Here is a 24,299-nt window from a genome sequence, read left to right on the forward strand (position 1 = left end):
ATCACATGGATCACAGCCTTGTCGAACTCAATGAAACTACGAGCCATGCCATGTAGCACCACCCAAGACAGACGGGTCATGGTGGCGAGTTCTGACAAAACGTGGTCCACTGGAGAAGGGATTGGCAAACCACTTCAGTATTCTTGCCTTGACAACCCCATGAATAGTATGAAAAGGCAAAAAAAAATGTGACACTGAAAGATGAAATCTCCAGGTCAGTAGGTGCCCAATATGCTACTGGAGAAGAGTGGAGAAAGAGCTCCAGAAAGAATGAAGAGACAGATCTAAAGCAAAAACAATGCCCAGTTGTGGATGTGACTGGTGATGGAAGTAAAGTCTGATGCTGTAAAGAACAATATTGCATATGAACCTGGACTGTTAGGTGCATGAATCAAGGTAAATTGGAAGTGGTCAAATGTGATGGCAAGAGTGAACATCGACATTTTAGGAATCAGTGAACTAAAATGGACCGGAATGGCAGAATTTAACTCCGATAACCATTATATCTACTACTGTGGGCAAGAACCCCTTAGAAGAAATGGAGTAGCTCTCATAGTCAACAAAAGAGTCTGAAATGCAGTACTTGGATGCAATCTGAAAAATGACAGAATGATCTCTGTTTGTTTCCAAGGCAAACCATTCAATATCACAGTAATCCAAGTCTATGCCCCAACCAGTAATGCTGAATAAGTTAAAGTTGAAAGGTTCTATGAAGACCTACAAGACCTTGTAGAACTAACAACCAAAAAAGATGTATTTTTCATTATAGGGGACTGGAATGCAAAAGTAGGAAGTCAAGAGATACCTGGAGTAAAAGGCAAAGTTGGCTTTGGAGTACAAAATGAAGCAGGTCAAAGACTAACAGAGTTTTGCCAAGAGAACACACTGGTCATAGCAAACACCCTCTTCCAACAACACAAGAGAAGACTCTACACATGGACATCACCAGATGGTCAACACCGAAATCAGATTGATTATATTCTTTGCAGCCAAAGATGGAGAAGCTCTATACAGTCAGCAAAAACAAGACCAGGAGCTGACTGTGGCTCAGATCATGAACTCCTTATTGCTAAATTCAGACTTAAATAGAAGAAAGTAGGGAAAACCACTAGACCATTCAGGTATGACCTAAATCAAATCCCTTACAATTATACAGTGGGAGTGACAAATAGATTTAAGGGACTAGATCTGATAGACAGAGTGCCTGAAGCTCTATGGACAGAGATTTGTGACATTGTACAGGAGGCATTGATCAAGACCATCCCCAAGGGAAAAAAAGTACAAAAAGGCAAAATGGTTGTCTGAGGAGGCCTGACAAATAGCAGAGAAAAGAATAGAAAGAATGAAAGGCAAAGGAGAAAAGGAAAGACATACCCATTTGAATTCAGAGTTCCAAAGAATAGCAAGGAGAGATAAGAAAGTCTTTCACAGCAATCAATGCAAAGAAATAGAGGAAAACAATAGAATGGGAAAGACTAGAGAGCTCTTGAAGAAAATTAGAGATACCAAGGGAACATTTCATGCAAAGATGGGCATAATAAAGGACAGAAATGGTATTGAGCTAACAGAAGCAGAAGATATTAAGAAGAGGTGGCAAGAATACACAGAACTATACAAAAAAGATCTTCCTGACCCAGGTAACCATAATAGTGTGATCATTCACCTAGAACCAGACATCCTGGAATGCAAAGTCAAGTGGGCCTTAGGAAGCATCACGACAAACAAAGCTAGTGGAGGTGATGGAATTCCAGTTGAGCTATTTCAAATCCTAAAAGATGATGCTGTGAAAGTGCTGCTGCACTCAATATGCCAGCAAATCTGAAAAACTCAAGAGTGGCCACAAGACTGGAAAAGGTCAGTTTTCATTCCAATCCCAAAGAAAGGCAATGCTGAAGAATGCTCAAAGTACCTCACAACTTCACACATGTCACTTGCCTGGAGAATCTCATGGACAGAGGAGCCTGGTGGGCTGCCATCTATGGGGTCGCACAGAGTTGGACACGACTGAAGCGACTTAGCAGCAGCAGCAGCAGCACATGCTAGCAAAGTAATGCTCAAAATTCTCAAAGCCAGGCTTCAACACTACATGAACTGTGAATTTCCAGATGTTCAAGCTGGATATAGAAAAGGCAGAGGAACCAGAGAGCAAATTGACACTATCCACTGGATCATCAAAAAAGCAAGAGAGTTCCAGAAAAACATCTACTTCTGCTTTATTGACCACACCAAGTCTTTTGACTGTGTGAATCACAACAAACTGTGGAAAATTCTTAAAGAGAAGGGAATAGCAGACCTGATGTGCCTCTTGAGAAATATGTATGCAGGTCAAGAAGCAACTGGACATGGAACAACAGACTGGTCCCAAATTGGGAAAGGAGTGCGGCCAGGCTGTATATTGTCACCCTGCTTATTTAACTTATATGCAGAGTACATCATGCAAAATGCCAGGCTGGATGAAGCACAAGCTGAAATCAAGATTGTCAGTAAAAATATCAATAACTTCAGATACACAGATGACACCACCCTTATGGCAGAAAGAGAAGAAGAACTAAAAAACCTCTTGATGAAAGTGAAAGAGGAGAGTGAAAAAGTTGGCTTAAAACTCAACATTCAGACAACTAAAATCATGGCATGTGGTCCCATCACTTTATGGCAAATAGATGGGGAAACAATGGAAACAATGAGAGACTTCATTTTTGGGGGCTCCAAAATCATTGCAGATGGTGACTGCAGCCATGAAATTAAAAGACACTTGCTCCTTGGAAGAAAAGCTATGGCCAACCTAGACAGCATATTAAAAAACAGAGACATTACTTTGCCAACAAAGGTCCATCTAATCAAAGCTATGGTTTTTCCAGTAGTCATGTGTGGATGTGAGAGTTGGACTATAAAGAAAGCTGAGTGCTGAAGAATTGATGCTTTTGAACTGTGGTGTTGGAAAAGACTCTTGAGAGTCCCTTGGACTGCAAGGAGATCCAACCAGTCCATCCTAAAGGAGATCAGTCCTGGGTGTTCATTGGAAGGACTGATGCTGAAGCTGAAACTCCAATACTTTGGCCACCTGATGCAAAGAACTGACTCACTGGAAAAGACCCTGATGCTGGGAAAGATTGAAAGCAAGAGGAGAAGGGGATGACAGGATGAGATGGTTGGATGGCATCACCAACTCGATGGACATGAGTTTGAGCAAGCTCCGAGAGTTGGTGATGGACAGGGAAGCCTGTTGTGCTGCAGTCCATGGGGCTGCAAAGAGTTGGAATTGACTGAGTGACTGAACTGAACTGATATGTGAAATGATTATAGTAACGTTATATACCTCCTAGTTTTGCAGGTCACTGAATGCAATATGACAGCCCTTTAATAAACCTGACATATAAGCATAGGTTATTATTACTTTTTTCCCTGAAAGATTCTCATTTTAAGATCGTATTCAAATATGGGTCTCTTATAGCAGGGAGTATCAACCTCTGGGATCAAATGACTGATGAGCTATGGTGGAGCTGATGTAAAAATAAAATAAATAAAGTGCATAATAAATGTAATGCACTTGAATCATCCTGAAACCATCTCTCCTCCCTCGGCTGCAAATGATCTTCCATAAATCTGGTCCCTGGTGTCAGAAAGGTTTGGGACCACTATATAGGTTTGCTGCTGCTGTTGCTGCTAAGTCACTTCAGTCGTGTCCGACTCTGTGTGACCCCATAGACGGCAGTCCACCAGGCTCCCCCATCCCTGGGATTCTCCAGGCAAGAACACCGGAGTGGGTTACCATTTCCTTCTCCAATGCATGAAAGTGAAAAGTGAAGTGAAGTCGCTCAGTCATGTCCAACTCTTAGCAACCCCATGGACTGCAGCCTACCAGGCTCCTCCATCCATGGGATTTTCCAGGCAAGAGTATTGGAGTGGGGTGCCACTGAGTACTCTAATTTGTAAAATGAGTAACTATCCATATATGATATTGAACTTCAAGACTGCTGAGTTTTCTAGAAAGGAAATAAGGGAGAATGGAAGAAATGAAAGGAAAGGAAGGAAGTAATGAAAGAGAGAGGGAAGAGAGAATGCAGCCTTCTCTATTTTAAGCAGCTTGTGTACTAACTCAACTTTGCTAACAGGTCTAACATAGCAAGATAAGCTATATACCTCAGCATCAGATAGTCAATGTTGACAAAGCAAATTTTGGAGGCTGACCAACATCTTGTCTTGCCATTGTCTACAGCAGTATCCCAGAAGTCTTTCTGCCTTGGATACTGAATCTCTCTTCCCAACTGCCACTCAACTTTTTTCCCCTCCTTCAATGACACATATTCTCTGGCTTTGTTCACCTCTCCTCATTTCTCTTGTCATAAAAGTAAACCAAACTGAAATATACCAGCAGTCCTCTGCCACTTAGTAAGCTTTATTCTAAGGCATGATGCTTATAAATAAAGTAATATGAAGCCAGGGGAAAATAAAACCTCACCAAATGCACAACTGTGCATTTACAGTTTCTTCTATAAATAGATGAAGATTACAAGTTTTTAAAGTGAATGAAAGACTACAGCAAAAATTGTGTGAACTCAGAAAAATGAGTGAAGCATAAAGTACACTGTATGTAATAGAAATGGGTATTTACTCAGTAGCAATGACAACAAAGTTAAACACAGGGAAGTGATTGCTTTGTAGGTTAGATGACAAGAAACCATGAAATGCCCTGCTTTTAGTCCCTTTGGAGTTTCTTAGAAGAAACTGCTCACTAGGTAGGCAAATATTGGCTATTTATTTGTCAAGATGTTCTTCACTTTTATGAAAGTGAGCTTCTATTTTTCTGAAGTCTCCAAGGCAGGAACAAAAGGAAACCTATCCATGGAAAAAGAGGAGCCTTTTTACTCCATAAACAAATCGTGGCTACTCTGAAAAGAAAAAAAAAAAAAAAGGTAGAGAACAAACAAAATAAATGATGTATTCTACAGTGTTACGATGCCCAAAGACAGTTCTGATTTGATGCCTTAGCAATTTACATGGAATTTTACTCTAGTGGATTCTCTAAGATTCAGCAAAAATAAGCAATAGGACAATATGCTATCTCTGAGCCATTTCAGAGCCTGGTGCATATATTTCAAAATTCTCTTCTAACAATATCACATGAATGGGCTGTAAAAAAAAAAAAAAAAAAAAAAAGCCTTTCAATCTTCATGGTGATTGAGTCTTGTGGGGCATTTGATTTACCGCCCAGAGAGTACATAGACTCAAAGATCATGTGTAGTACAGAGATGAGTGTGAAACCAAAGGGTAATATTTCACCTGCCATTGCAGATGTCTTATTTCATTAACCCAGGCAGCTGAACTGCTGCCAGAGATGAGGCTCTGGGGACAATTCAACGATAGGACCTGCCAGTTATACCAGGTAACCTCTGTATTCAACAGCCCTTAAGAGTATCAGTGACTTCATCATCCTCAATAACAAAAGATGACACTGACTTTTATCCATCCATTCTTTAATCCTCAAATTTTATGACAATAGGACATGGCCTAGAGTTACCAACAAACATAGATGATAGAAAGTGTTAGTTGCTCAGTTGTGTCCAACTCCTTGTGACCCCGTGGACAAGGCTTCTCTATTCATGGGATTTTCCAGGCAAGAATACTGGAATGGATAGCCATTCCCTTCTCCAGAGGATCTTCTGACCAAGGATCAAACCTGGCTCCTGTATTGCAGGCAGATTCTTTACCATCTGAGCCATCAGGGAAGCCCATACAGATAACAGAGAGTATTAGCAATTACTGAACTATTACTTCAATTATACAAATATTTCTATAGTTCAGTGGAAGAATTATTTTGATCATGAGTAGAATCAACATTAATTGGAGCCCTTGGCTTCCAGGAATAGTCTTCCAATAAGTCAGTATGCATTTTCCAGCTACTATTCTGTGCTAAAACAAATAAACAACGTAATGGAGAAAGTACTAAAGAAAGAGACATGAGATTAAGTCTCAGTACTGCTATTAGTCTGGTTTATAGCCACTGGCAAGTCGCTTCACCTCCACCAGTCAATTTTCTCAAATCCAAGATGCAGGAGTTGGATGGTTTGGTCTCTAAAGCCCCTTGCAGTTTTACAAGTCCAGACAATGTACAAAGGCTGGCACTGGCTCCTTCAGTCACAGGATCTATGTATACTATGAAAATGATGAGGTCTTGCCTTTTAAAACTGCAGTCAAGGAAAAAGTATTTTCCCCTCTTGGCCCTGGGACTATAAATTATTTATTGTGCTAAGACATGCAAACAACTGACGCTGGAAAACAGAGTTTGCATTTGACGTGCCACATTAAACACTTTTTTTTTTTTAATGAGTCATCTGATTATATTTTCTTGCTTATTGAAATTAAACTGAGCTTACAATTAATGTCCAGTTAACACCACCAGGTGAAGTACTTTAGTGTTTTTTGTTTTTGTTTTCTAAGGAAGTAATGAGTGATTCCTTTCTAGTGGCTTTATACTTCTGGAAAGGTCAGTGAGGTCCCCAGGTCAGACTCTCGTTCCCACGTGAGCTGATTCATTCCAAATCTTCAAGGAGCAATCTCCTTATATAATTTTCTCTTTTTCACAATGGTCACAGTTCTCTAGCCATATAATAAACATCATGCAAATCAGAGTTTGCTTATGGTAAAGACAGGCTTATTTGAATAAGGGGACCAGTGTTCATTCACGTCAGTGTGAATGGAGCTTGATGCGATGTTTTTCAATGTGACTTTAGCTGAGCTGCAATCGGCAGAGCCTGTGATACAGATTGCTGTACTCCCAGGTCTGATTTGTGACTGCCGTGGCATATAATTGTGTCCTCAGTTCTGGATGTAGCAGCTTCTCTAGCTTTATTCTTTTGGCCAGCTGCTGATTGTGTTTTACATACTCTTAGCAATCAGTACATTTAATCTGGATCTTCTTTTTTCTTCAAGATTCAAAATGTAACCCAACAAATTTCAGATCAAGTCTAAACTAGATTTTCTATAATTCATACATATCAGTGAGAAATACAGGTTTGCCTGTATACCTTTGTATACACACAAACACACATGAATACACATATATACACAGAGACTCTATGTGCATATATACAAACAGCCTTCCAAATTGGTTTTTCTTTGATAGATTTGATAACAATGTAAAATCGTATATTTTAAAAGATTTCTAACATTACTACCATATAAATAACTACTACTTATAACTTAGAAAGGATTCAAATGTTAATTTTAAAAACCCTTTTAAAATTTTATTGCTTTTCATCAAGGATTCTGCAGAGTTAAAAATAATATTTACTTTATTATTTTTAGTTTGCACATTTTTATGTTCATTTCAGAAAATCGTGGCCATTTTCCAGAGTCCATTTGCCTAGAGCCGGATATGGAAATATTTTTATTTTTTACAAATATTAATTAACTTCTGAGATACATACATATCATTGATAAATAAGTTTAGTCAAATTTTTCAATGTTTAAATGCTGGGAAAAATCCCTTTTTAGTTAACTAGAACCTGTGATGTGGACCAGAAATTTGCACAAAAAGTTCTGTCCTTGAATTTTGCTCCTTTACCATTGGCTTCTCTATCAGTAAACCTTAGGTGGGAAATTTCTCAACATAGGACAAATTAGACTTTGTATTTCCGCTAGCAGTAGAAAGCTCAGGGTAAATGAGACTTTCCTAGTAGCCCAGCAGTTAAGACTCTGTGCTTCCAATGCAGGGGATGCAAGTCTGATCACTGGTCAGGGAACTAAGATCTCACATGTCATGGGGCATAGCCAAAAAGTAGAAATAAATAAAACAACAATAAGAATAATACAATAATTTTAAAAAGAACAGGAAATGGAAGCAGAGAATGTTAAGACTGCAAAGAAAAATAAGTCACATAATTCTATCAAAATGGTGATGGCACTGGAAGTCATTCAATTAGGCCTACACAATAAATAAGAATAATCTGATTTTTGTTTCCCAATCTTAGCAGAAAAAGGAGATAAGAGACAACAGTAAAAAGTATAAAATGGGTTTAAGGAAAAAAAAGGGAAGGAGAGGTGCCCCCTTACCCTTCCAAAGGAAACACTGCCTATTCTACACATATCTACCATCACAGACTGAGGGATACAGAGCTTTGCAGAAGTCTCCATTCACAGACCATCACAGTGAGGCAGGAGAACACGGATGTTTTTTGAAGTTTCTCAGTAAAACAAATAGGGTTGGCCTTCCATTTACCAGAAAACTAAATCAACTACATTATGTCATTCCTTGAAACACTCTGATAACCCAGGTTTCCTTTTTATTTAAAAGTGGAACTTCTGTATCGCAACAGGGGGGAAAAACAGTCTGTATTACAACCGTGACATTTTCATCTGTTTATTTTTCTTTGAGTGGGCATTTCTATCCATCATTAGCTTGCAAAAACTAACATATATACAACTGAAAATCACATGAGGAAACAGCAAAAGAAAAACAACAATAACAATTTCAACAATGAAAGTGGCACTTGGTCATTTTTATGGATGTGAGTACTGAGGTATTGAAATGGCAGAAGAGAACAGGAAAGAGGATTTTGCACAAGAGGACCCATTTTAAGGACAGCTAATGGTGGGATTTAGCATTGGTAGAGACCTACAGAGAGCTCCTGAGTTGAAAAGTTATCATCACTTGCAGCCTCCGAAACAGGCTGAGTTGAACCCAGCTTTGTCCTCTGAATACTGGTAAGGATGTCTTTGGTCTCTGAGCTCCTCTCTCAGTAATTTAACCCTCTAATATTTGACAAGCAACGAGTGTCTGGAGAACAAAGTAATCTTAAGATGGAGACAAGAAACTATATTTCTTGGCTTCAATTCCTTCCTGTTGTCCCTTTACCTCATCTTTTCCCCACCTAAATGGAGTTATGGGAAAAAAATCAAAAGTATCCTTTGTTCACAGGGGTCCTAGTCTATGGCCAAGACCATCCTTGGGATACTTTCTGCATAATCTTGATATAATACATTTATTTGGCACTGAAATCAATTGGTTGCTAGTCTACACAAATGCTACTCTATACAAATATTAGCAAGGGGAGCAACCTGGAATATATTAGAGCAATTAACAAATCACAGATCATCTGCTAGTATGTCAGAATGTGTAGGTAATAGCCCAGTGGGGTGGTCACGGGTGTCACATGAGACAGCATATGTGAAAGACTCTACATGACAAAGCACTTTGGACATCAAGGTCATTATTATTGTGTTATTGTGGTATAGCAATTGATACACTCTGGGGAAAATAAACCCCCAAGAAGGCAAAAGCTCCAGTCAAATTAAATACAAGAAATCATTTCCTCTCCATGTCTAACAGTTGGCACTTGGCAATGATAATGTAATGTGTGGAGAGACACATCTCGGGCCTATAAAATAGAAATTTGAATATACAAATATATATTATGAAGTATGGTAGGATACAAATTGATGTAAAAATATGCTTTGCTTTCCCTGTGTCATGATTTTAAAAAGCATCAAATTTTGTGTTGTTGGATGTTGTAGTAGAGTTAGTAAACCCTTTTGGTTATGTTTTAAGAATGTTTTCACAGTATATGTTATTACAGTGTTGGTATATTATATGTTAAATAGCTTTCTGAAATATTTAGGACTTGACCAAAAATAACTAAACATTAATACAGATCATTCTAGTAATATGTTTAGTTATATTGCGGGGGGAGTAGTAAGAATGGAGTGACGAGAGTAGAAATTCATCAAGATTTGCTAGCTGGCCCATTCTGAACGAAGTGTTTGAGATCGTCAAGTAATCCTGATGGGTAGGATGTCCATGGTATCTTCCTCATTAATAAGGAAATGGCCTGAGGCTTTATCTGTTGGAGGTACTGTTGGAAGAGGGGAAGTCAGAAAGAGGTTTCTTCCCTGCCCCAAAGCCAAGCTGTCACTGTGGCAAGTTTACCCAGAGAGCATTTCTTGGGTCAGTGTTTGACAATCAATCATTCTTCAAGATGGTGGAGCTGCTCAGGCTCAAGAGACTAGAATCAGTAACCTTGCCTCATGAGGCCAAATCCCAGGGATTTTGGAAGTTATTCACCGTCCAAGAATCCTGGGCAGCTATCTTGAAGGATAATCTTCCAATTTCTTAGGTCACTGTTGTCATATTACTGGCCTTCACTTCAATTCCAGTTAAATTATAAAGTGCAATATGTAATGTTGAACCTTCAGAAAGAACGTAATGAGCACAACCAGCCTCCACAAAATCCCAAGTTCAAATTACAGGTAGAATCACCATCCGTATCTGAGAATGTACAGAAACTTGATCATTGTTGTTGTCTTTATCATCACCATCATCAGCATCAGCGTCATTAGCATCACAATCTCAGCATCATGATCATGTCAAGTGGTGTGGCAAGGTCAGAAAAGCCGACATCAAGACACTGTCCAGTTTGGGTGTGTAAATATTATCCTGTGTTTCTTGGCCCATTTAGCAAACACTTTCTTTTCGGTGATAAACCTATGCCCCCCATATGGCGCATGTTCATGAAGAAAATATTCATCGCATTCATCTCTTCCTTGTTCATAGTAATGGTAGGGGACTTTTCTATACCCTTCTGTCCTAGAAAAGAAACAAAGAAAAGGAGAGAAAGACTGAGATGAAAAATGAAGCACTCATTTATTAGAATCCATTATGTGCCCAGTAAATGCATTACTTGCAAACCCATGCCTGATTCTTGTCCATGAACTCAGTTAAAAGCTATTATACACAAAAGCTTTTAGAAAGACATACTAGGCCCTTAGTGCTTTAATAAATCAAATAAAATTTATGCATCACACCAATTATATGCAAACATAGAGCCATTCTTTGAGGGAGGAAATGGTGTATAATGGAAACAAACTTTGGATAAGCTGATTGCTTTAGCAGAGCTTGAGGAAGCTTAATGATTTTCAGAGTAAGATATTTGGTTCATCTGTGCTCCATTATGCTTACAGTTAAAGTAGAAATATTTGATTATGAAGACTGTGGCTTAGGTACCATTTGACAATACGATTAGAACACTCTCTGAATGATACTGTGCCAATTGTTGGTAGGGAAATCTATTTCATTACCTTGATGAAGCATGGAAGGTTTGTTTTATTACCTAATTAGAAACTATCCTACCAGCAGGGATATACTGTGGATAAACACATGCATTTTAAATAAGGATCTGACAGATTACTCACTTAGCAGTGAAATATAATTTCCAGGAATTCTTGTTAGGGTATCAGCTTCTCTGAGGCTTCAGGACATTTCGTCCTTCAAGATCAAATATAACCATTGAGTAGATAGCCATTCATCAACCATTAGAGCAGCAGAAACAACAAACCTGTTCTGCAAATTAAATAACCATTGAACTTGTTCTGTATTTTCAAGCCAGAAGTCCCTGACATGCCACAGACTAAGGGAAAAATGTTCCTTCTGACATTTGACATTAGACTGTGGTAAATATTTTTCTTTTTATCATCCCTAAAAGTCACAACTTGATGCACTGACAATAAAATGTCATGTCAGCAAAGAATGCCAGGAAAAAAATTGTTGCTCTATCTGTTTCTCAGATTTATGGTATTAAAATGAATTGTGATATTTTGACAAGATATCAAAATTGGAGATGAATAAAAATAACTTCCTGTGATCTTACTTGCAGTAGGTGTCATTTATCATCCCGTAGACGTGAATGCCGTAACAGGCATCCATGGCCAGAATGAAGGTGAACCACCCCGTGCTGAGATAGGAGCCAGACTGGACTCTGTGGGGGGAATGAAAGAAACAAACAACAAACAAAACAACACAGAAGACATACACAGAGCAACAGCGAAGTGTGAGGAGAAGTGAGCAACCTTTCATCAAAAACATAGCACTTGTTATCAGGAAAAAACATAAGGAAACTTGACAATCTGTCAAAGATACACACTTATTTTGAATTATCTCTGAATAGTTTATAGGCATACTCTCACTCTTACTACCTTAAGCCTAGAAGCTATGTTGTATGGAAGAGAAGCCATATGGCAAATATCTGGAGTCAAATAATCCTGCTCCCTTCAGGTGAAAAATAATTTATTTGACTTTCCGTAAAACACAAATTAGTGCTGTATATCAGAGGACAGGTTTTCTCAAGTTGCTTGGAGCCCTGATGGGAGCTGAATGATAATGGTGTTATCTTACTTACCTGGACATATCACTTCCTTGGAGGCTTGCTGTGCTTCTAAGTGGAAATTGGATGCAGTGTAAGTGAATGACTTGGTCTGTGAAAGCATTTGAAAAGTTTTCCTTCACTGTTTTCCTGGCATCACGAGACAAGATTTTTCCTTTATAAGACCCGTGTTACCAATCTCCTGAACATGTTTTAACTGAGCACCTACTATGTGCCCATCACTGCTGTAGATGACACAGATATATAAACACAGTAAGTATCAAAACAAGGCTTTTTGTCTTCACAGAGGCTAGAGGATTGGATCTGAAGATGGCTATGTTATAAAGGTTGATCAGGGAAGGCCTTTTTGATAATAGACACAAAGATATGGGGAAAAGAGAGGGCAGGAGAGGTGAATGGGAAGAAACCATATGGGCCTACTGGGAAGGCAGCCTCATGTGGGCAGTCTTTCAACCCCTTCTTGGTCACCTAAGAATAGGCCTTGGGCCTGGAACACTTCCTTACCAAGGAGTTTTCACAGCCTGTGCTGGACGTACCACCTTGTGTGAGAGTAGCCTCTTCTGTTTCACACTCAGTGTGTACTCCTTTGCTCTGCTTAAGTGACATATAGCACCTGGCCAACCTCACTGCTATAACTGTTCCCTGCAAAAAGGGGATGGGGTCCTTTGTTCTGTGGTACAAGAGGGTTGCACGCAGGCCAACAGTCCTGTGTCAGCTGCTGGGAGGGACCTGCTGACCGTGTACTGATGTCCACTCTTACAGCTGACCTTGCTCTGTCTCTCTTCTTTATGTGAGGAGAGCACTGTTCCATGCAGTGCTTGACTGTGTTGTGTTTTCTTTGGTGACTCCAATACCAAGATACAGTGGGCAGAAGTGTTTGGACTTCTACTCCTGATGATAAGCAACAGATGCCACTTGCTCAACAGACCATATGATGGAAGAGTGTTCCAGGAAGTGTTCAATATCACAGATATGAGGATGTGTGCTTGTATGTTTAAGAAAGAGATGGGAAGTAGAATGACTGAAGGGATAGAGAAATTAGAAAAGTGCTGATTTGAGGAGTCTGTCAAGTTGCAAATGGTTCAAGGGAATGTTGGATGAAAAGCTGGATCTCCATATTCGTCCTTGGCCAAGACAACCCAATCTATCCAAAACAGATGACTGCCAATCTCCTTAAAGCTTTCCCCATAGGGGCATCTGGGTCTCCCCAGGTTGTTTGGCAACTGTGTAGCACCACTTTCTAAAAAGGACTAAATTTCCGATCTTCCACCTAGATGTAAACTGGCGCACTGTCATCTCTCCTCCTCCACTTCACCACTGGCACAGCCCTCCCGCCAGCAGTTTTCCCCACTGATGTCCAACATCCTTGCTGCAGTTCTCCAGGACCAAGCCATCAGTGTGCTACAGTTAGGCCCCTGAAGCCTCTTATTCTTTTATAAGCAGGCACCACTTAGTATCAAATCTCAACAGGTAAGCATTTCAGGAGCAAGGAACTCACAGAGAGGGTTGATAACTGGGTTTTTAGCCTTTATTTGCATCAACTTTGGTTGATTTGCAAAGAGAAACAAACCCAGTGCATCTGTATCCACCCCCTCTGCCTATTTGTCACCGAGTCTGAAATGCCAATATGTAAAATGACTTCCTTTGTATCTCCTGGTGTGTCTTCTAAATGGAAAACATTCCAGAAACAGTACCACATTGAGTTACATGCACTTTCCCTCTGTGACAGGAACAGTTGCAGCAGCATGGGTTAGGAACAAGTGCCAAATTGGTGGGAAGACCCACCACAGGGAGGGGAAGATAGAAGAGAGCAACTTTGCCTATAATACAATGCAACCTGCAGTCAATCCTGCAATTCTGGTGTCTGAGGAGGAGCAGCAATAATGGGAAGTGCTTAAAGCACCATCTGCTGAAAAAGTCATCTGAAAATTGGGAGAGATCAGAATAGACAAGAGTCTTGACCAAAAGCTCCTAAATCAAATCTAGAAATTTTATCTACATACTGATTTTTTTTCCAGTTATTCTTCCTGTTGAATTGTATTTTTCCCCTCTTCTTGCCTTTTTCTTTCTACTTTTCTACCTTCCAATCCTCCCTATCCATTCTTCATTAGTAGGCTGACCAAGCATTAGTAATGATCATAAAAAATTACAGCATTTATTTGCACATGATGAAAAATGACAGGTCTCACATATTTACCCACTTATTCACCTTTTTTAACAAACATTCATTGGGATCCTATTATGTGCTACCGACTATACTAGAAGTTGGTGATGAATATCGAACATTTTCTTAAAGAGCACACAGTATAGTGGGGGAGGCCACACATGTTAAAGCAATTAATCACAATATAGGGTAACAAAGCAGAACCTGTGTGTTTCTGAGTTAATACCAAGCACAGCAAAGAACTGAGTGAGGGTATCTGGTTTCCCATTCCAGCTGTGACATGACTGAAATGTGAAGCTTTGGACAACTTAGCTTCTTTGGGGCATCTTAGTTTCCTTTTCCCTAAAATGAGATAGTTTAACTAAGGCTTATCTAAGGTTTACTCTCATTTTAAAATCAAACAATTCTGTGATCATCACTCATGATAGTCAATCTGTTTTCATCTTTAGCCATGTGGCAGTTCCATGCTCCATCCATGTAGGGTATGTAATTAACAAGCATATAACACAATTGGTCAGGTCACAATAACTGCACATTTGTAACATGGGAATGCCTTGGAGTGCCTGGGGTATATATAGAAAGGGTGTACAGTTTTATCTGGCAGTGGTGGTGGCTACCTTCCCTCAACTTTTGGAGGGAAGGTAGCTCTTCTCTCCAAATATGGAAAACTTTCCATATCTTTCTCTTTCACACAATTGCTCATAGAAGGTGCTGAAATGGCTGTCTAAAACCAAAGACACCACCATACCATTGAGGGTAAAGATTAATTTGAGTGAGAAAAAAATCTGAATTAAGTCAAATTGGTTTTCTTTTTAGGTGTTTTTCTAGGAGCTGGTCCCTCCACATAGTTGCTGTCAAGAACCAAGATGGCCTCAGAGCCCCGAGACAAAGGGAGGATCGCTCATGGGACATATGGACTCCTACTCGGCAAAATAAGCTCCCCTGGCTCTTTCTGGTCCAACCCACATAGTTGTTTCTGAGAGTCCAACAGCCAGGCTTTCCTAGCAGAACCCTCAAAGGATAAATAGGGTACAATTGTCAAAGTGATTTCTCTATTTGATTGTCTTCTCTTTACCACAGGAAAAGAGGGTCAAGAATTTCAGGGTTTGGCCTCTGGTCAAAGATCTTTCCATCTCTCCACCTAATAAGGAAAATTTTACCCCATTTCTGATATCGATGGCTTTTAAGCTTCAACTGATTTATTTTGTTTCTGGAGAGAGAGAATAATAATTAGCTCAAAAGCTCTTCGAGCAAGCTGTGTTGCATTTGATTCAGACTACGAGGTTCATACGGCCCAAGTGCCCTGTCCTACAACCATCACTTAATTAAAGAGTTGCGTTTCCACCCCCACCTGCCCCCGGTGCCTTTGACATATTTGGGATGTAAAAATCATATAAGGTTTCCTACCCATAATACTTTGCCTGGGCTAGCAAAGTGGTTTCTTTGCAATACTTCCAGCTAATATCCATATAATGATACTTTCAGTGGAAGAATGGTAGCTGCTGGATTAATAGAGGAATTCTTCCAAATAAATAAAGGGGCTTCCCTTGTGACTCGGTAAAGTTTCCGCCTGCAATGAGGGAGACCTGGGTTCAATCCCTGGGTTGGGAAGATCCCCTGGAGAAGGGAAAGGCTACCCACTCCAGTATTCTGGCCTAGAGAATGTCATGGACTATATAGTCCATGGGGTCGCCAAGAGTCGGACACGACTGAGCGACTTTCACTTCACTCCAAATAAATGCCCTGATGATCTGGGTTCCTAAGGGAATTCGCTGGCCTGGATGGCACTGCATCTGGGAATTCTTACAGCTGCACCATTTCTAAACTCTCCTGCTGTGTGGGTATACTAGAAAGGAGGAAGTATAAATTTTACACCCCAGTTGACCTTTTGGAGGTTTCAATAGAATTAGCAACAAAAAGACTTGAGCTGATACATGTGAAGTTGTTTATGCTTCTTAGCTTGGAGAGACCTAGTGATAACTATCAGATGCCTTAAAAAATTCCAAAAGGGTCACCTCTTGGGCCAAATATTGTCTTGTAATTTGTCAGTCATGCACATAGCACTGTGTACTAGCTGGCCATCAGCCATGGCACTTTTTATACCTTCCACAATTGGGGATCGATAAAAACAATTATTGTCACCTACAAATAAACAATCAAGATTCCCATAGGGATGATAAGAGAATGTTAGCCCCTAATTCAGTACAATAGGAAAGCTTAAATTAATGCAGCAGAATAATGAGCCATGTTGGGGGAGGGGGAGGAGGGGGAAAGGCAAGAGTGTTAAAAGGAAGCTATCAATCATTTGTTTCACCAGGCAACTTCGCATCCCACTGCTCCTTGGTAATCAAGACACTTACCACTTGGAAACTGCTAAAATTTACTTGCTCATCTCTTGGAAAAATGATGCTGTCAACACCTTGATGTAGCACATGCTTGAAGGCATATCATTTGAAATATGATTTTTCATCTACTTCATTACCAATAAAATATAAGTTACCATGCCCCTTGATGTTTACCCCTGTTCCTCGATGCTAAAGGCCATCACATGGCCACAGGTGTATGTTGTCTGTCATGCTAGCCTTATTTTTTTTTACCAATCCCAATATCTTCATTCACCTGCACCCTTGCTTCTGAGCATGTTCCCTCATCTTCTCATTTCTGGAAACATATTGTGAAGCATTTTTCTCCTAATGCCTGGAGAGCTGGAACTTTCTAGTGAGTGACATGTCCCTTTGGGATAATTTCGGAGGAGGAACTGAGGAAACAGAAATGGTTACTTTTCAAAAGAAAGCTGACTTACAATGAACTGATCTATTTACAGAATGCTCTCATGACTGAGTGACTAAACACACACACATACGCAGGATGCTCTAATTATTGAGCACCATTAGCTCAATGACTTGGATTCTGAACTCAAGAAGCTTATACTTCGATGGGCAATATAATAGCACTTTCCCTATATCAGGGTTTTTTAAATCTTGGCCTGCTTTAGATGCGATAATTCTCTGTTGTGGTGTATGCCCTGTGTAAGAAGTTCTCTTGCACATTTCACCAGATTCCTCTTTGTTCCAAGCTCCTCTGAGCTTTAAGAGGACAGTAGACTTCTTGACTTGCTGGTGCATGGTCTTTGGCTGAGAGAGATTTGCCATGGGGATGTCTCTGACCCCAAATCCAGGCTCTCCTTATGTACATTCCCATACTTTCTGCTCACTGTCCCACTGGCTTTCCTTACCTAGCCAAGCATCTTGACAAGTCTATCTGAAGCCATTCAGGTCTGGTGTATACTGAATTATTATCTTACCTTGCAACACAGCCCTAAGAATCAACATACTTGGCCTAAACCTAAAGGGAAGTCCCTAGCCTACAATGGGTGCTGTGCAATGCAGAAGGGAAGCCAGTGTCAGGGAACAAGGATGAGGAGTCCAGTTGCCTCCATCTCTGTGGCTGCCACCTCTTCACAGAATGGTTCCTTTGGGGGCCTTTGTTTCTACTGTTTCTAATCCATTTCTTCTATGATCCAATGCAAACAAGGCCCAGGGCATTCCAAGTGAATATTTCAAAAGCATAATAATCATTTATCAAAGCCCAAAGGGGATCCAAACCCTTCCTACAATGAAGGTTTACTGGAGAGCACAATTGTGGCAGCAGTTTCTGCTGAAATCTGCTATACTCAGGAGCAAAAAGGGAATTTTAAAAAAGACTTAATCAATATTTCATATCTTATTTTAACACTATTGGACCTCAGTTCTCTCATCAATATACTACACTGGCAGGATAAATAAAAATAGTAAAGTAAGTTTCTATATACCTTCCTAGGGAGAAGGAGCATCTGGCAGAATACAGATTATTCAATTAAAAACATTCTTCTATTTTTTTCAAAAGCACATGGATAATGAAAGAATATATTTAAACAAAGACACTGGCCAGGAAAAACAGCTGATGATTATCAGTAGCACCTTGGGATTCAATCTAATATTGTGAACCAGTCTAATGGAAGCAGAGCTCAAAGTGTGGAAACAATTTCAGCTGTCCCCAAGTCATATATTTTTGTATATCATTCGATAGTTGGGAGCTATGGTAATACTCTGGAGTTTGCCCATTATATTAACAGTATATATTTGTACTATCTATCAATGGGATGTGCCCAGCAAATCTTTAGGCAGCAACAACTTTCTGCAAATCAGGTGGCAGAATTCTCCATCTGGGCTTGAATCATTTACAGATGGACATAAACTTTTCAAATGGATAAAAATGTCATACTGAGGAAGATTCCAAAAAGAATGCACTTGACAAAAAGAGTCTAGGTCTGGAAAATAATGAAATATGGACCATGGGCAAATGGAGAAAGCCATAAATCTTTAAGACTGTACTACCATCCGGATCAGCTAATGCAAAAATGCCTGAGCTAATCAGTAGACACTTGGATTGTAAATATAACAAATAGTTTTCCTAACATAGAATCAACAGGACTCTGACTAGTGATGAATGCAACAAAATTGTGCAAAAGGAGCATAATCAGAAATTACTGTGTTCTTTGCAAAATGTACATTTAAAAGTAAAATGGTTCAGCTCCCAAAGGTATGATTTATGGCTGCTGTAGAAATAGAAGATACCACTCACAAAAATTACTTTGTTCATTCATCTCAGAAATTAGAAGGTTATTTTGCTCCTGCCCTTGGGCTTTAAAGCCCCTTCAGTTGGAAACGTTGGTTTCTGGGATTTCATTCAATTTTTTAAATGAACAATGGAACCTCAGGAATGACAGGGATGGATAATGGAGGTCTCTTTGGACCACTTCATTAAAGCAGGACTAGATCCTTAACCACTCAGCATTGGCTGAATTGTATCCCCTCCAAAATTTTATGTTTAAGTCTTTACCCTCGTTTTGATGGTGTTTGGAGATGGGGTCTTTGGAGGTAATTAGGTTTACATGAGGTCATGAAGTTAGCGTCCTACTGATGGCACCATTGTCCTTATATGAAGAGGGAGAGACCAGATGACCCTTCATGTTACATGAGGACATAGCAAGAAGGCCACAAGCCAGAAGGAGATTCTCACCAGAAACCGACCATGTTGGCACCTTAATCTCAGGCTGCCAGCTTCCAACACTATTAGAAAATGAATTCCTGTTCTTTAATAGGAATTAAAGTATGGTATTCTATTATAGGAGCCCAAGCAGACTAAGACAACGGGTACCTCTTGGGGCCCTTCCCCAACAAACATAACCCCCCTACTCTTTCTGAACTCCCAAGTCTAGTCACATGGTTCCATTTATGGCTCCTTAGTACATCTTGTACCTATCAGATTCTGCCTTTTTTTCTCTTGACTTGTGTACATTTTCCTTCTTCCTGAAATGCTCTCCCCACATCCTCTCCAGTTTCTAATCTTATCAAGCTTTGATTCTGCTTACCTTCATCCATTAAAGAAAGATTTGGTGAGTGCGCTGTAGGTGTGAGGCACTGTGCCAGGCACTGGAAAGACCAAGCTGCCCTTGATCTCAACTCAAGGTCAAGGTGGGGAAACACTCAGTGACTGGTTTCAAAAATAGGGTTATCGAGAGAGTAATCCCCTTACAGGTGTTACGAGAATACTGAGGGAAGAGCAACAGATTGTGCTGGAGGGAACTGGGGAAGGTAGGAGGTAAGAGCTGAGCTCCAGACTAAGAGTAAAGACCAAGCAGATAAAGGAACAGGAGGACACCTTTCAGGCAGGAGGCTATGGGACTGTGCACTGAGGTATGCGAGTAACCAGAATACAGAATAGTTCTGCTTTGCCTTCTAATCTGGAGCAAACCTCAAAGCATCATCAGTACTTAATTTCCATAATAAATTATTGGTTAGAGACAGGATGCACAACTAACGCTGATTTATTTATCTTTTTTACATTATGTTTTGAATTATTAGAGATACCTTGATGTTTTATATACCTAGTTTTTTCAGCTGAAGGAAATTTATGGATCTGGCAAAAGTATCCAGGGGAAAAGTGGCAGAATTATATTTTTACTTCCTCATTAAATTCCCCATTAATTCAGAACTGAGAAAAATGTAAACAATATATGACGAAGAATAAAAACAATTAAAAAATGTGTGAGGCTATTGGAGGTACCCAGTGGTGTTCAGCTGTGTTATAAACTAAGTTACAAGTCATGAGCAAATGCCATCTAATCTCCGTGTAGTCTCTAAGCAAACATCCTTGGTATACACCCAAAGGCTCTCAACTTGCTCCACTTAAAAAGGAAACAGTTTTTACATAAACCTTTAACTTACCAAGGGTTTTAAATTATTATTCTTGGACATGAACATGGATACCATTGCTGCTTTAAAGACATGAACACTTTGCAGTTGCTTTCTGGTCAAGAAATGCTGAACTAAATGTTCTCTACAGCAACATCTCTACTCAGTGAAGCTTCTTGGAGACGGGATTACATCATGTGCCCAATCTCTACTCTGAATAACTGTAGCCTTCCCTGGACCTGTGGTTTTTCTAAATGGCCCATGATTTTGAGGATGTGAGGTATTGTGGATAGCCCATGTGATTTCTAGTTTCAGACTATTCAAGCTACCATAGAGGCCCTTGTCTCAAGGGCCGTAGTTTTTCTATCAACTTTCCTGTGCTAGGTTGTTTTGATTGTTCCCTCCTTGAACATGGCTTGCTCATGCGTCAGTAGCTTTCCTGCCTCGCTGCTTTAGGCTTGGCCAAATGACTTGCTTTGCCTCGTAAACTTCTAGTAGAAGTGAACAAGGAGACAGTTCTCAGTAGAGATTTTAAGTATTACATGCTTCCCATTTCTTAATTTCTTCTCTCCATCATGAGAACAGCACATCCTAGACAGAGAGTGCTCATTCAATCTGGGTCCCAGGCTGCAGATCTGAGCCCTAAACTAGAGCTAAGTTCATTGATATCTAGCAGAGTTATAGCTGATCACAGATCTATGAGTGGTAAATAAATGTTCTTGTAAGCCACTGAGTTTCAGGGTTATTTGATAAGTAGCAAAATGCTAAGTATATTTTTTGATAAATAATAATTGTTATTATTTATGGATAATTTATATATACTAGACATTGTGCCAAGGGCAATATATAGGTCATTTTGTTTAATTCTCACAACAACCCCATCCTTTGGGGAGAATTAATATCTCCATTATACAAATGAAAGTTTGGGAACATATAAAGGACTTGCCCAGAGAGTGTCATATCAGAGAACTCAGGTTCTTAACTAAGCTCTCTCTTGTTTACCATCATTCTCAGCATTGCCCGAGGCATCACATGTCTGACAGTTTGGTTCAGTTCAGTTGCTCAGTATGTCCGACTCTTTGCGACCACATGGACTGCAGCACGCAAGGCCTCCCTGTCCATCACCAACTTCCAGAGTTTACACAAACTCATGTCCATTGAGTCAGTGACGCCATCCAACCATCTGATTCTTTGTCATCCCCTTCTCCTCCTGCCTTCAGTCTTTCCCAGCATCAAGGTCTTTTCAAATGAGTCAGCTCTTTGCATCAGGTGGCCAAAGTATTGGAGTTTCAGCTTCAACATCAGTCCTTCCAATGAACACTCAAGATTGATCTCCTTTAGGATGGACTAGTTGGATGTCCTTGCAGCCTAAGGGACTCTCAAGAGTCTTCTCCAACACCACAGTTCAAAAGCATCAATTCTTCGGTGCTCAGCTTTCTTTATAGTCCAACTCTCACAGCCACACATGACTACTGGAAAAACCATAGCCTTGACTAGATGTACCTTTGTTGGCAAAGAAATGTCTCTGCTTTTTAATATGCTGTCTAAGTTGGTCATGACTTTCCTTCCAAGGAGTAAGCGTCTTTTAATTTCATGGCTGCAGTCACCACCTGCATTGATTTTGGTCTGACAGACCAGCCGTCAAAAGACCTCAGTTCTTCTGTTTCTACTGTTAACTATCTAGGAAATCTTGAACATGTTGCCTCTTCTTTGGGGGCCCCATTTTTTTTCTCTAATCCATGTGAGAGAGATTATAACTGTCTAGCTGTGTTTTTAGCACAAGAGTTATTATCACCACTTTATAGATAAGTGTTAATAGCTTTAACATTCAAAACACTTTTTAGAATTTCAGCTGTGGTCATGTTCAAACAATAGTTTTAGGCCATTGACATGGATATGTGCATCAACTTTAAAAAGAAATAAAGGGGTAAGTCCTGAAAATAAAGATCAAGTTCCTTTGATTTACTTCATTCCCCAGGCATGGCTTCCTTTCAGCCCTAGGTTTACTTCATTCCCCAGGCATGGCTTCGTTTCAGCCCTAGGATCTTAACATTTTAATAAACTGTCCTCTTTGGCTTATGTCAGCTGAAGGAGGCATCTGTTCCTTGTGACCGAAGATTTAAAGTTGGATTGGTTGACCTCCAAGATCCTTTCTAACATAATGAGTCTACTTAATACTCTGGGTATAATTAGGGAGTCAGTTCTACCAAATCCTTAATTCTTATTAGCTATCACTATTTGATCTGATCCTAGTTCTATACTTAAGCTTAAATAAGTTGCTTCTTTCTAACTTACCCTTCAACTTATCTTGAAATCATGCCCTTCCTAAATTGATGTAGTCTTCAGTGTTCTGAATGCTAATCACCTTCCTCTACCTAAGGCCTAGGTGCCTGTTCCCTGCTAACCTGATAAAGGTAATTAAAGGAAGGTTTTGACTTTCTCTCCTAGTTCTCTTATCAGAAATTCCTTCTGCATATACTTTCCTTAAGACTAAGGCAGAAAAACAAATGAAAGATTATAATCAGGTAGGAGAATATCTAAGTAGATAAGAGATTTTTTTCCTGCCACTTTTAGTTTTTAGAAGAGAAAAGAAAGGTCTCACTTTCCCTTAGTTTTTTAAGTTAATTGGAACTTGAGTTAAAACAAGCTTTTCCTTTAGAAATTGTTCTAGCACAGAATCAGACTCAAACTTGTTTCTGATAAAAATGCTTTCTGAGCCTTGTTTCACTTTCAAAGTGAAAATTTCTGTTTAAAAATAACTTTTTGAAAAGTTGAGGTATAACTGACATTCAGCATTATATTAGTTTCAGTTGTAAAACATAATGCTGTGATATTTGTATATACTTTGAAATGGTCACCACAATGTCTAGTTATCATTCGTCACCACACATAGTTACAGATTTTTAAAAATAATTTTTAAACAATTAAAAGTTTTAACAAGGATTAAGACAGAGACTTGAGATGGTTTCACCTCACTGAAGGAGAACTGGGAATCCAAGCTTATTGCTAAGGTCTCCAGTACCATTGGGATCATCACAAAGCCAGCTCCAGCCATAGCCAAGCAATCAGCTACACATAATAGTGAAATTTTAAAAATACAAAGCAGCCCTGAACTTCTGGTTAAAATGATGAATTTTGCTGCAATTTCCTGCCTATCTGAATCTACTGTTTCTGAGTAACATGGCTTAATAAGTCCTGAGGTAAATTATTTTGAGGGGAATATTGGACTTTAAAACCTTTGACTGTGTGGGTCACAATAAACTGTGGAAAATTCTGAAAGACATGGGAATACCAGACCACCTCACCTGCCTCCTGAGAAACCTGTATGCAGGTCAGGAAACAATAGTTAGAACTGGACATGGAACAACAGACTGGTTCCAAATAGGAAAAGGAAAGGCTGTATATTGTCACCCTGCTTATTTAACCTATATGCAGAGTACATCATGAGAAATGCTGTGCTGGAGGAAGCATAAGCTGGAATCTAGATTGCTGGGAGAAATATCAATAACCTCAGATATGCAGATGACACCACCCTTATGGCAGAAAGTGAAGAGGAACTAGAAGAAGAAGAAGAAGAGCTTCTTGATGAAAGTGAAAGAGGAGAGTGAAAAAGTTGGCTTAAAGATCAACATTCAGAAAACGAAGATCATGGCATCCGGTCCCATCACTTCATGGGAAATAGATGGGGAAACAGTGGAAACAGTGTCAGACTTTATTTTTGGGGGCTCCGAAATCACTGCAGAT

The 24,299-nt window shown here is 39.6% G+C and overlaps 1 protein-coding gene across 1 annotated transcript in view; it reads right to left on the reverse strand.

The window, feature by feature from the left end:
- Positions 1-8,343: 8,343 nt before the first annotated feature.
- ST6GALNAC3 (ST6 (alpha-N-acetyl-neuraminyl-2,3-beta-galactosyl-1,3)-N-acetylgalactosaminide alpha-2,6-sialyltransferase 3) overlaps positions 8,344-24,299 on the reverse strand; it is a gene marked incomplete at its 5' end in the record, with an annotated part of 257,400 nt that continues 241,444 nt past the window's right edge. Inside the window, 2 exons of the mRNA XM_010857607.1 lie at positions 8,344-10,582; positions 11,643-11,750. Of these exons, the coding sequence (XP_010855909.1) occupies positions 10,396-10,582; positions 11,643-11,750 (295 nt within the window). The remainder of the gene's footprint in view (positions 10,583-11,642; positions 11,751-24,299) is intronic.

Source organism: Bison bison, unplaced genomic scaffold (genome assembly GCF_000754665.1).
Source record: "Bison bison bison isolate TAMUID 2011002044 unplaced genomic scaffold, Bison_UMD1.0 scf7180017864382, whole genome shotgun sequence".
NCBI classification, from domain to species: domain Eukaryota; kingdom Metazoa; phylum Chordata; class Mammalia; order Artiodactyla; family Bovidae; genus Bison; species Bison bison.